Source organism: Penicillium verrucosum (genome assembly GCF_028828655.1).
Source record: "Penicillium verrucosum strain IBT 35672 chromosome Unknown utg000001l_segment0_segment0, whole genome shotgun sequence".
NCBI classification, from domain to species: Eukaryota; Fungi; Ascomycota; class Eurotiomycetes; order Eurotiales; family Aspergillaceae; genus Penicillium; species Penicillium verrucosum.
Window position 1 is genome coordinate 5,600,301 of NW_026643210.1, and position 12,638 is coordinate 5,612,938.

The window sequence follows — 12,638 nt, forward strand, 5'->3', positions numbered from 1 at the left end:
TCACACAACGGCTTCCGTATATCTTCAAAACTGTCTTCTTCACCGACAAATGTAACCTCCATCGATCCGCAGATCCGCACCAGTAGTGTAAGTACTAGCATCACTAGCAAAGTACACATATGCCGCTTTTAACTCCTTAGGATCGCTTTGGCGACCCATAGGAATCATCCTATTCCAACCATCCTGAATCTCTGCAGGTACAAAGTCTCCCAACCCCGTATTAACGTATCCAGGTGAGATACTGTTAACACGAGCAAATTCCCTCCACTCGTTAGCCAACGAGCGAGCCATATGAATACACCCAGCCTTAGCCACATTGTATGAAGTCTGTTCCTGGGGGTAATTGACGATGTGGCCCGACATCGAAGCAGTAATCACAAAGCTTCCCTTTCCGTGTTCCTTGAAATGGGGACCAACAGCTTTAGCACAGTAAAAGACGGAGTTCAGATCCGCCTGGATAATGTTCTCCCAGTCCTCAACAGAGCCATCTAAAACACCAGCGTCGGCGGTGCGGCCAGCGTTCGCGATGAAAGAGTCGATCTTGCCGAACTCGGCAATCACGCTGGCAACCAGCTCTTGCACTTCAGTCCATTTCGATGTGTCGCATTTGTAGGCTTTAGCTTTGATACCGTACTCCTCCTGCAGGGCTTTGGCGTTTGCTTCGGCTCCTTCGCCTCGCGAGAAGTATGTGATTGCAACGTTGGCGCCCATTTCCGCACAGCCGCGGGCTGCTTCGAGGCCGATTCCTCGGAGGCCGGAGGCGCCGGTGACGACTACGACCTTGTCTTTAAGACTGAATAGGTCTTTGAGGGAGCTGGCCTTGGGAACTTCGATCATGGTTGCGAGAAAGGGAGAGATGTTTTCTTGAAGATGTGTATAGAAGAGAAGATGATTTGAGAATTGTTGGTTTGGATAATTGAGTGGTTGTAGAAGGACCTATGTAGACTTTATATACCTTTTGACCGTTGACCGGGGGTTCGGATTCAGCTTTGCCACCGTACAACTTCTCAGTCCCATCTCCCTCATTCTGCGATGTTGTTCTTCTCCACTCGGCGGAACACTCGGCGGCACAATCCCGCCACCACTTCTGTGGACATGGTGGAGCAAAAGATCTCTCGGATTATTTGTCGATTTCAGTAGACAGAAAATAAATTTAGAAAATAGCAAACGCATTAGGTGGGCTAGCCACACCGCCGATAACCTAGACCGAGTCTTAATTAGCACAATTCCAAGGCAGCCAATAATCACGAGAAGCCCACCTTCAAAGGCATACTGGACAAGAAAAAGCTATAACGTCCAATAGCCTTGCAATGCTCCGATAACTTCTCTAAATCAAACATCTCCCCAATAGGAGTTCCCCAACCCGCCAGCACCCACTCATGCAAATTGAAATTCGGATCCGCATGGGCACCTCTAATAGGTGCACGCTCAAAGCTCGGTGCATCACCAGCAACAGCAGAGAACTGATGTTCCCATAACCATCGCACCATACTCTCTGTCGCTTCGACGCCGCTAAAATCCGGCGATGATCGAAGTGCCAGGTCCTTTCGTTGTTGGTTGTCCAGCTTGTTGTATGCGGCCGTGAAGCCGCTGCGGATGAATAGAATATCACCCTTTTGGAAATTGAGGTTGTGATCTTTGACTACTCGCTTCAGGTTCTCGAGGGTTATGGCCTCAGAGTTGAGGGCGGAGATAGAGATTGGGCTTGTGGTGGCCCATTCTGCGTAGTCGAGGAGAACACCACGGCCTGTTATTCCACCGTGTTCACAAATGGCTATGAGGGGTTGAGGTCAGCGCGGGGTTAGCCCTGTATCCTGTATCGTAGAGCTAGTTCATACAGTGAATTCCAATTATATCCGAGCTCTCTATCTCTTCTGTGGTATATCCGTTATAGAACTGGCGGGATTTCTGGTTTGCTAAATAAAACCACCTGCCAGTGAGCAATAACCTCAGACATAATATATAGACGCACAATAACATACCGTAGTGTCTAAACCCATCCCATTGGGTAGACCCTTGACTATTGAATGTTAAGATATCGTCATAAACACAATTCGGATTCCGAAGAACAAGCTCCTGCTTAAATGGATCACGATTGAAGCTAGGATGCGAAGGCATGCTCAACGGCCAGTCAAGTGAGATTCGCACGCCAGTTTGGATTTCCTTTGCGGCTGCGACAACCCGCTCGGGAGTGAGGAGGTTCAATGTCCCAAGTTGGTCATCTTTTCCAAATCGGCCCCAGGCATTTCCTCGTGGGCCTGTTGGGTCTAGTGGAAGGGAATCGAATGAGATGACTGCGTCGTTTCTTGATTTCGTCATGGTATGGGGTTGAGATTAAGATGAGGCTTGTACATGTATCTTTTTATATGTATTTTCCAGGAGATCCGACCCCTCATCTATGAACCCCGGATTCATATCCGCAGCAATTTATCTCCGGCGTTTCTCAAATGTGTATACGGAGGACACATTTCATATTTAGGGCATTCGTCTATATGGTCTAATTGGATTAACAACGGACCACATAAATGATAACAAGTCCATCAGCTTCAAGCAACAAGACTACAGGGTTCTATCCATAGGTGCTAGACCCACTTAACGTAGTTCATATAACTAGATCTTGAATTTGGAACTTGCATAGCATTCGGCATATGTACCGGATAATTTCTGACACTCGAGACCTTTCCCCTTCCATAAAAGTTATGAGTCTCTAGAAGGTGAAGTACGCAATAGTAGCAGCATAGGTAGCCAGATTGTCAGCAACGGTCGCCAGCGCAGTACCATCCTTCACAATCATATAATTTGTTCCAACAGTGTTCAGCCCATATACCACCAATCCACTGGTGCTACCTTCGATGCTGAAGATCATACTTTGGCAGTCCTCTGGAAGAGGGAATGTGGAGCAGGTGGTGCTGTAGTTGTTGAAGAAGCTGTATAGTCCAACGCCGTAGATGTTCATATCTTTGGTATTCAGGATCCGGAGACCAAGGGAGTTGCAGTTTCCGCCGAGACAGCTACTATAGTCGGGGTCATTGAGAGTCGAGTTGGTAGTGTATGGGCCACTGTTTGCGTTGGGATTTGGCTGATAGTATCTGGAATTGGTTAGGATATGAGATACAATGGCGGTATCATGTAGGATAACTTACGGAGTTTCTGTCTGCATGAAACCTCCCACGATCGAACTTGCGCCTGAGAACTGATATTGGTACAGCGAGTGATGCTCGGATCCCGTTCCGTATCTTGCGCCAGTGTTAGTCATGAGAGAGCATAGTGAGGATTCTCTGCTACTTACAGCCAAACATTCTTCCCTTCTATCAAGAGACCACGACCGGTGTATACAGAGATCTGGGTATTAGTTGGGCTTTCAAGATCGTGATCGGCAGTCCAAAGCCAAACGTTCTCCAAGTAAACACCACTGGCGGCTTTGGTAATATGCATAGACATGTAAGCAACCTGACAGGCGGCAGAGACAGCTGCGGTCGTTGGGCACTGAGCAACCTGCTGCTGGGATCCTTGGAAGCCCCCAATTCGAGTGTGAACATCCCACATCCCGGAACCTGATGTTGCTGCCAAGTTCCACTCAATGAGTACAGCACCCGGCGTGGAACCCGAGGTGCTCACTATCATGTCGGACCATTCAACAAAACCGGATTCTCCAGGTCTTCCAATTTGTATAACGGGGATGGGATTGGTAATGCTCGACCATACGCTTCCAATGGCCATGATGACAGAATATGCCTCGCCGACAATCCGAGAGCCTGGCGGGACGTAAAGAGTGCGGGTAACTTTGTACGTTCCTTGGTCGAAGAACACGATTTTACCTGCAGACGCGGCAGATGTTAATGTGGATTGGATGGCTGCCGTGTCATCGGTTGAACCATCTCCTTTGGCGCCTGCGCTTCGAATGCTGACAAACGAAGATATTGGTGATTGTGCATACTGAGGTTTGGACTTGGTAAAATATCTGTTCGATCCACCAGCAAGCAAAGCATTAGGACGTCTTGGTGCAGTGAAGGATCCCTGGAAGTTAGTAGGTCCGTTTGGAGTATACCTATGTCCTTGTCCCCAAGCGCCAATGGTCGTAGAACCCGACGAGCCAGCAAGGACAGTACCGCTGACGCCTTTGACTGCAACCGGGACGTTGTTTAGAATTATGTTCTCCAGAATAAGACTTCCAGTTGATAGCGTCGAGGTCTGCCAAGCGGTATCGACAAAGGTAGGGCAGTTCTGAATGGTGCTGTCAAGGATATTGACCGAGCCAACGAGCTGTTTACCGGCACCGCCATTGCTGATTGAAATAGCAGTTGTGCAATTAGACAACGACAGACCTTGATAGGTCCACCCCCAGTTCCAGATCTGAGAAATTGCGGTCACTGCATTCGAAATGGCCAAGTTCCGCATTGTGAATTGCTGGTTGCCAATATTGGCACCATAAAGGCCACCAGTAATCACCACATCGGTCAACCAGCCACCAGAGCCTTAGATTACATTAGTACAGATCGAAAATGAATCTAAGTACCGACATACCATTCTCAATGAAGATACCCTGGTGCTGCGTTCCAGAACCAGAACTCATAGCAATGACAACATTCTCGATGCTAGAAGCTTGGCCAGTCGGCCAATGAATACCGGTCGCAGCAGTACCGGCAGGGATTGAAGTCAAGTCCAATTTCAAATTGCGGATCTGTCTGAAGAAAACATTCGTCGATGTCCAGCCCTGGTTTCCATCGCTCTGGTATTGGTCACCGTCAATCATCCCTAGTCCGACAAAACCTGCGGTTGCTTTTATGACGGGCATTGCATTTGGGTTGCCAATCAGCTGGGTGAAATAGTAATCAATGATCGATGTTGAGATTATGTACGTTCCAGATGGGAAGTAGACTATCGCGGGAGTCGTGGTGGAAGATTGTCTGCTTGCTGGGCTAAAACGACCACCGGCGCTTATGGCCGCATTAATGGCGGCCGTGTCGTCGGTCACACCATCACCTGTAGTTACTTTAGTACTTCTCGGGGTTAATAGGGATCCACGAATGCTCACCTTTAGCTCCGTAGTCTTTCACGTTTCGGAATACTTGGTAACCAGAAGGGTTCGGGTTGAAAGCTGCGACTCCTTGATGAGCGATATCTGCTAGCCAGTATGCAGTGTCTGCTGCTGCCACTGCTGCAACGGCAGATTCGGCGTTCACGGCGGCCTTAGTTCCGAAGCTTACAGCAGCAGAGGCGACTTTCGTTGGAGCTAGGCCGAAGGACGTATATTGCGCAAAGGGGAGCATGGCAGAACCGACTATAGCATCCACGGCGGGAATCTCTAGTAGCTGTGCATTGGCACAAGCTACCAAAGAAAAATACTTGATCACAGAAGAATAATACATCTTAACCCTGAATCAATGGGGAGGTAAGTCAGCAAAACGGATGCTTGCGAACCACTGGCTAGAGGAGCATGGAAAACGTGAGCCGGGGAAACATGGTTTTATGTATAGCCACCTGGGCGATTCCGACAATAGACTCGATCGGATAATGCAGACATGCGCATGACACAAAAGGGATGGAGTCAATGACCCTGCAACTGCAGCTGAAAGAAAAGCAAATTAAGGAATCCCACCTCGAAATACCACTCGAGATGGGGAAATAGATAGCGAGTGACTTTAGACCAGGGGTATCCATTGGTTATTTATTTTCCGGGGGAAGTCCATTTTCCTGTCACGCCGTAGTGTCTGTCTCATGATATGAAGGAAATGGGAATATGGATAGATGGCGCTGATCTTTCCCCACAAGAGATATAGTTCCCTACATCTACCTGCATGTCAGCCAATAACTAGTTAGTCAATCGATGTCTACCACATCACAATGTACAAAAAAACCAAGCTGAACAGCTAGTTTGTCGTGGGTACTTCCCGATAGGAATGGAATGTGACTAGTTGAGAATTCCATTGCAGCCACTTTTTTTCGGAGTATGTGATATGTGACTTAAGGATGTATGTGTGACCGGTTAGTAAGAGAAGCAGATCAGGGATTTATGTTGTATGCTCCTACCTACTTACCCTACTTACCTATCTAGGTAGGTCCCTAAGGTAACTCAGGTAACTCAGGTAACTCTGATTAACTTAAATGGAAATAAGGTCAGCAGACCCACGCAATGCCATGCCATAAGTGCCCTAAGTGCGGGGAGACAAAACTGAAGGCTCAGGTACTTCTTCTATCTTTATACATCACCATCACTCACTTTTGTTCACCTTGACTCGAACATTGTAATACTCGAGTGGCAGATTTAGATCGGTATGGTTTTCCAGTCACTCGCAAGATGCAATGTGCAGCCCACTCGGTGTTTCTTGGCTTCTGCTATTTTCTGTTAGATCATGCACATGAATCATATATAGTCCCTTTGGCTAATTATATATCGCTTATCGATTCATATAATTGCCCTTCAAAGGGAAGACTCGGCGGTTCGGAAACCACAGTAGGCATTTGAATCCACTGGCCAAACCTGTTATGCCTATGGATTCAGACCCTGCTTCACACAGTAGTAGCCCTCATATTCTTCTCGCGCTCTAGTGTATTTTGTGGTGTTGCTGCAGCAGAGCTTTCTTCCGCTTCTCAACGTCGGCGACATCATGAAGTGAGCAGGGTTTTTATTTGAGGGCAGAAACATTCCCCTTCCTCTTTCACTTCATTTGTTTTTGGAAGCAAGCAAATTTCATCCCAACAAAATTGTGATAATCATATAACCATATCACATCCCCCCTTTGTCCATCCAATGCGGGTAAAACAATAGCTTGTAAAGTCCCGAGCATGGACCTTTGGATGCCAAGACACATCACGTGATTTGCTCTTTTCCGCCTTGGAAGCTTCCTGCAAAAAAAAAAAATATAATAGTCGTGCCTCCCTTCATTGCGTCGTGGGACATATCGAAATTCGAAGACGAATATCATCAGGGATAGTAATACGCCCTCGATCTGTCTTCGATATCACTGCCCTCAACTCGAAAGCTTTTTGGTTGTGCTGATAACTTCCTGCGCGACGGATCGCGAACGTGTCACGGAACCGCGAGTACCAACGGACAACCACATCAAAGACGTTAGAGACAAATTGGGTTTTGCTCTCTCCACGATAAACAATCTTTAAGTGGAGGGTAATCATCATCGAACCTGTTGCTTTTTCGAGTCGGCGCGGAGTCGGAGAGAGCCTCGCCGCAAAGAAAGCTCACTGCTTCGATTGCCGCAAGTGAGGAAAGCCATCACGGCATCACACCAAGATTAAATATTGCATCGTGCTTGATTTAGCGCTTTAAACCGGGTCACATACATTCCGAAGGATAGGAGGCAGTTGGCGATTCGAGCTTGTTAAGCATACAATCAACGGTGGTGTTATCACACGCGCAATATGTTGAAACGTGGAGCTCAAGGCCCTCAAGGGTCCAAAGAAGACGAGGGTGCTTTCGGTATGGCTAGCACTCCGGATGAGAAACCTCACCGAGCCACAGCAGCCCAGTTAGCCAGCAGAAAGTAAGTGACAAATGAAATACCTGTGCATGGCCACAAACTGACCGAAGATCTCTTTGAAACCTTTAGGATTAAGGATGTCCGCAAACGCCGCGCTCCAACTCCCACAACCGGCGGAGGCGCACCTGATGCGGCTTCATTTAACCCTTTCACATCCGTGGCCCCGGCCGCGGCACCAGCACCTACCCAGTCGACTGGGTTCACATTTGGCCAGACTCAGAGCCAGAGCTTCCCCGGGGCAAGCTCGGGGCCCAGCCAGGGTGGAATATTCTCGTCGGGCACTAACGGCCAGGCGGGTGGTCAGGCGTCATTCGGCTTCGGCGCGGGACCTACTTCATTTGGATCTGCACCGTCGAGCAATCCTTTTGCTGTTGACACATCATTTGGCGGAAATACCCAGCCAAGTACCAATGGTTTCAGCTTTGGGGGATTCAATGCCGGAAATCAGTCAACTCCATCCTTCGGTGGATTCGGAGCACAACAGAACACAAGCACCCCAGCAAAGCCCGTCCTGTTTGGGCAGTCTGCAGCACATATGACTTCGCCTGCCGATGACAGCATGCAAACTTCACCCGATACCAAGCCCAAGGGAGGTTCCATGTTTTCACCGAAGCCACCCGCAGGTCCGTCGGCACTTGGTAATCCATTCTCGAACCTTTCAGGAGAGAATGCGTCCAGTAATCCATTTGCACCAAAGACAATTGCAACCGAGAAACCAGCCGACAAACCTGCGGAGACCCAGCCCTTCAAACCACTTTTCGGATCAACTCCCGCGGCTTTGAAGCCTGTGGATGGAGAGAAGCCAACAGTCAGCAATCCATTTGCGAACCTGTCAGGGCAGGCTCCAACCAGTAGCCCTAACCTGTTTGCCCCAAAGACAACGGCAGCGGAGCAAAGCCCTGCGAAGCCTGCAGAGGCTGCGAAGCCTTTTGGTGCTCTTTTCGGGTCGACCCCCAGTTCTCAGCCCTCGGGGCCTGCTAGCAATCCATTCACGCCCAAACCAGCGACAGAAGAACCAAAGACGAGTAATCCATTTGCGAACCTGTCAGCGCCGAGTTCATTTGGCGCTTTGTCCGCGCCGAAGGTTAGTGGGACCGAAAGTTCTGGAAAGGCTGCCGAAGCACAACCGTTCAAGCCCATGTTTGGTACGCCTGCAGCATCGAAAGGTTTGGAGGCTGGAAAAGAGCAGACAGCTACGCCAGCGTTTGGCAATATGTTCTCGCCGAAGCCGGCCGTCGAGAACGCGGCTGCAACGCCTGCAGCGGACCAGCCGTTCAAGCCCATGTTCGGTACACCTGCGGTGTCGAAAGTTTCAGAGGTCGCAAAAGAGCAGACTACTTCACCAGCATTTGGCAATATGTTCTCGCCAAAGCCAGCTGCCGAGGGTACCCCTGCAAAGCCATCCGAGGACAAGCCGTTCAAGTCCATGTTTGGAACACCTGTGGCCGAGAAGGAACAATTACCGGCGAGTAGTGTTTTTGCACCGAAGGTGACAAGTGAAGGGCAAACTCCTTTGCCTGCGAAGGAGTCGCCCTTTGGCTCAATGTTCGGGGCGTCTCCTGCGCCGTCGAAGCTTGGAGAAGAAAAGACAACCCAGCCGACACCTAGCAATCCATTCGCGAACCTGTCAGGGCAAAACGCGTTTAGCAACCCATTCGCGCCAAAGCCGACAGAGCAGGCTGCAACGCCCCAGGCACCGAGCACTTCTCTCTTTGGTGCAAGTACAGCAGTTGACAACAATAAAGACAATAACATCGCAGGTCTCAATGGCTCACTGACTAGCCCATTCACCGCTGGGCCTAAGGTGTCGAGTGAACCTCCAACGGAAGGTGCGACGAGACGCGCGACGAAACCTGCGACACCTCATGTGTCGTTTGCGCAGTCTCCACGCGTCCATGAAGTCTCGTCTTGTTTACCTGCCCCCTCTTCCTCTTCTCCCCCCTCCTCCTCCTCAACCTCTGCTGTTTCCAAGACTTTCACTGCTTCAAACCCTGACAGTCTTTTCCCTCGACCTGATCATTCTGTATCAATTGACTATCCTGTATCAACCGAAAATCTTGACGAAATGCCGCTCAAGCGTCTTTTCCCTGAGAGAAATCGGGAAGAGCTTGAAGCCCAAGCCTATTTGCTCATGAGGCTTGGCGCCTTGACTGAGTCGTTCAAGCGTGAGATCGCTAAATGCGACCCCATGACAGACGATATTGACGGTGTGCTTATTGTTTACGCCGAGTTTCGCCGTGAGCTTGGTATCCCCATTGGGTCGAAGTCGGTTAACGCCGTAGAAACGGCCAAACGCGCTGCCGCCATCGAACGCGATGCCATCATCGAACGCGATGCCGCCAAGGAAGCAGCCAAACGCGCTGCCATCATCGAACGCGATGCCGCCGAGGAAGCGGCAGATGGCAACGCCCCTCCTCGGGTCGGGACCCCTCCGACCTTCGTACCTCCTGCTGTTGATAATAGAGGCCCAGCGCCTTCTACCAAGCCTTCTGGTGGGTCTACTACTTCCTCCAAGTTCGCCCAATCCTTCTCCGCTCCGGCTCCTGCTCCGGCAACTACTTCGGCTGGCACTTCTTCCGCCTCGATTGCTGGTCCTTCGTCTCCGGCTGCGGCTCCAGTTGCTACTGCTTCAGTCGCCCGGGCTGAGCCTTCTCCCACTGCCAGCCCTGCTGCTACTCCTGTGGATCCCCCTACCGCTGAAGCTCCTAAGCTCGTTGGTGAGGCCACTTCGACTGCCGCGCCTGCTTCTGGACCTCCCCAATTTGGTGGTGCAGCTACTTCAGCCACTACCTCTACTCTTGGAGTTGCTAAGTCTGGCGATACCGCTACTTCAGCCGCTGCCCCTGCTTTTAAAATTCCCAACTTTGGTGCTCCGGCTACTGGCGCCGATTTTCTAGCCCAGTTCAAGTCAAAGTCGGACAGCACCATGGCTGATGAAAAGGCCAAGAGAAAGGCTGAAGAGTTTGACTCTGATGAGGAGGATGAGGCGGAGTGGGAGCGCAAAGATGAGGAACGTCAACGCGCCAAGCGAGCTGAAATCGAAGCTGCAGCTAAAAAGCGTGCCGTTTTTGTCCCCGGTGAGGGTTTCAAGTTCGTTGATGATGACGCTGCTCCACAGAATGTTGAGGAGCCTGCAACATCTGCCGCCGTTGCCACTCCTCCACCGAAGGACTCTACGGGTACTACTAATTCCCCCCTACTATCTTCCCTCCTTTTGTTACTCCCACTCCACGGAACGACTCTACGGGTACTACTAGTTCCCCCCTACTATCTTCCCTCCTTTTGTTACTCCCTCGCCCGCGTCTAGTAAGGCGAACGGCACTCCCTCTGGGTTTTCCTCGAGTTTCCAACCCAAGATTCCTATGACATCATCTCCTCAGTCGTCTGAATTCTCAACTCTCGCCGGAACAGCCACGCATCCGCCTGCGGATGCCGCACTCTTCAAGAGCAAGCCTGGGGCCCCGCCTCCTTTCTTCCGTGCAGGCGCTTCTGGCCCCTCTACCAGCTCCTCAGTTCTCGGATCGTCCAGTAAGCCGGTCCCAGCATCACAGAACATTTTCGGCGGCCTCAAGCCGACCTCACCGAAACGCAAGACCTCCGCGGATGAAAGTCACAACGAGGATGATTCCCGCGCAAAGAAGCCGAAGGCCTCCCACAGCATTTTCGGTCCACCCAAGTATGGGTCTTCCAAGACTTTCGAACCCAAGATCCCTATGACATCATCTCCTCGGTCGTCAGAATTCTCATCTATCATCGGATCAGCCACACGTTCGCCTGCGGATGCCGCACTCTTTGGGGGCAAGCCTGGGGCCCCGCCTCCTTTCTTCCGTGCAGGCGCTTCTAGCCCCTCTAGCAGCTCCTCGGTTTTCGGATCGTCCAGTAAGCCAGTACCAGCATCGCAGAACATCTTCGGCGGCCTCAAGCCGACCTCGCCGAAACGCAAGGCCTCTATGGATGAAAGTAACAACCATGATGATCCCCACGCAAAGAAGACGAAGCCGTCGCCTCCCCCTCCTTCTGCGGGTGCCAGTATGTTTGGACGAGTCTCCACTGCACCGCTGGCTCCTTCAATCAATTCCTCCGCACAGCCCGTGATGCCCACTCCTTCCAGCCCCACTGAAGATGAGGAGGGTGCACCTGGTGAAATTTTCGATCTGACAAAGGGCAACGGCGGCGAAGAAGAAGAAATTGTTATGTTTGAAGCCAGAGCCCGGGTTTACAACCTTGGGGATAAGTGGTTTGTCAAAGGAACTGGCCCCGTCCGCGTTCTGAAGCACCCTGTCACTGGACGTGCGCGGATCGTCGCCCGTTCCGAACCGAGTGGAAATGTCACTTTGAACACTCTCCTGAAGAAAGAGTTCGACTACAAGGCCACCAATAGCAGTGTTCAATTCCTGGCGCCCAACGAGACTGGGACTCTCTCACAATGGGCCGTTCAAGTGAAGGGTGAGAGACTGCATGAGTTCCACCAGCTCGTCAACAATGTCAAGAACTAGATATCTCTTCTATCTCTTCTTCATATCTTGTCCATCTTTGTCCTCCCTTTCGGGAGTGTATGTTTATGTCTAAGCGCATGGCGAAGGTTTGCATATGCGTTTTCTGCCGTATGTGGTTCGGTTTCTTTTTGACCTCTTGCTTTTTTTTTGTTGTTGTTGTTGTTTTGCGCATCGACCCCCACCCTCCTGGACAAAGTTGGCCCGGCTCCACGCAGTGGGCCAGCTTCAAATCCGATGGTGTCGGTTCCTTTTTCTTTTGAGCCCTGTTAGGGCCCGGTTGAGTATCTCCCTGGGCACCACGAGCTCTAGATGGGACAAAGCTGGCCCGGCTTCACGCAGTGGGCCAGCTTCCCGATTGCATCGGTCTCCTCCCTTTTGAGCCCAGTTGGGCCCCGGTTTGAGTGTCTCCTTGGGCACTATGGGCTCCAAGTCGAATATTCCTCTTTTTTTTTGTGAAGATAATGGGGTCAACATTGTATTTCTGTGAAAATGAATAAAAAATTGATCTTTTTTCTACTTGAATTCAGTTAATCCAACTAATCCAACTAATCCAACTAACAAAGACCCGTAGACCCTGAGGCTGATTTTGGAGGGCCGAGACCCCAGTAGCGCCTAAATAGGGTTGAACTCATTCCCTCAACAAATA

General features: G+C 50.5%; 3 protein-coding genes across 3 annotated transcripts; 1 reads left to right on the plus strand and 2 right to left on the minus strand.

The window, feature by feature from the left end:
* Positions 1-39: 39 nt before the first annotated feature.
* N7516_002070 (SDR family oxidoreductase) lies at positions 40-837 on the minus strand (the record flags this gene model as incomplete). Its single annotated transcript, XM_057214790.1, has 1 exon — positions 40-837. One exon carries the CDS (start codon positions 835-837, stop codon positions 40-42), a length of 798 nt encoding a protein of 265 aa, XP_057076673.1.
* A 316-nt stretch (positions 838-1,153) lies between these two features.
* Positions 1,154-5,270, minus strand: N7516_002071 (uncharacterized protein; the record flags this gene model as incomplete). The annotated part of the gene is made up of 8 exons (XM_057214791.1): positions 1,154-1,201; positions 1,260-1,747; positions 1,983-2,267; positions 2,779-3,089; positions 3,144-3,236; positions 3,290-4,475; positions 4,525-4,983; positions 5,036-5,270. The coding sequence occupies 8 exons, from the start codon at positions 5,268-5,270 to the stop codon at positions 1,154-1,156; spliced, it is 3,105 nt and encodes a 1,034-aa protein (XP_057076674.1).
* A 2,107-nt stretch (positions 5,271-7,377) lies between these two features.
* N7516_002072 (uncharacterized protein) lies at positions 7,378-11,992 on the plus strand (the record flags this gene model as incomplete). Its single annotated transcript, XM_057214792.1, is given in 3 exon segments — positions 7,378-7,499; positions 7,566-10,743; positions 10,754-11,992. 3 exon segments carry the CDS (start codon positions 7,378-7,380, stop codon positions 11,990-11,992), a joined length of 4,539 nt encoding a protein of 1,512 aa, XP_057076675.1.
* Positions 11,993-12,638: the final 646 nt, after the last annotated feature.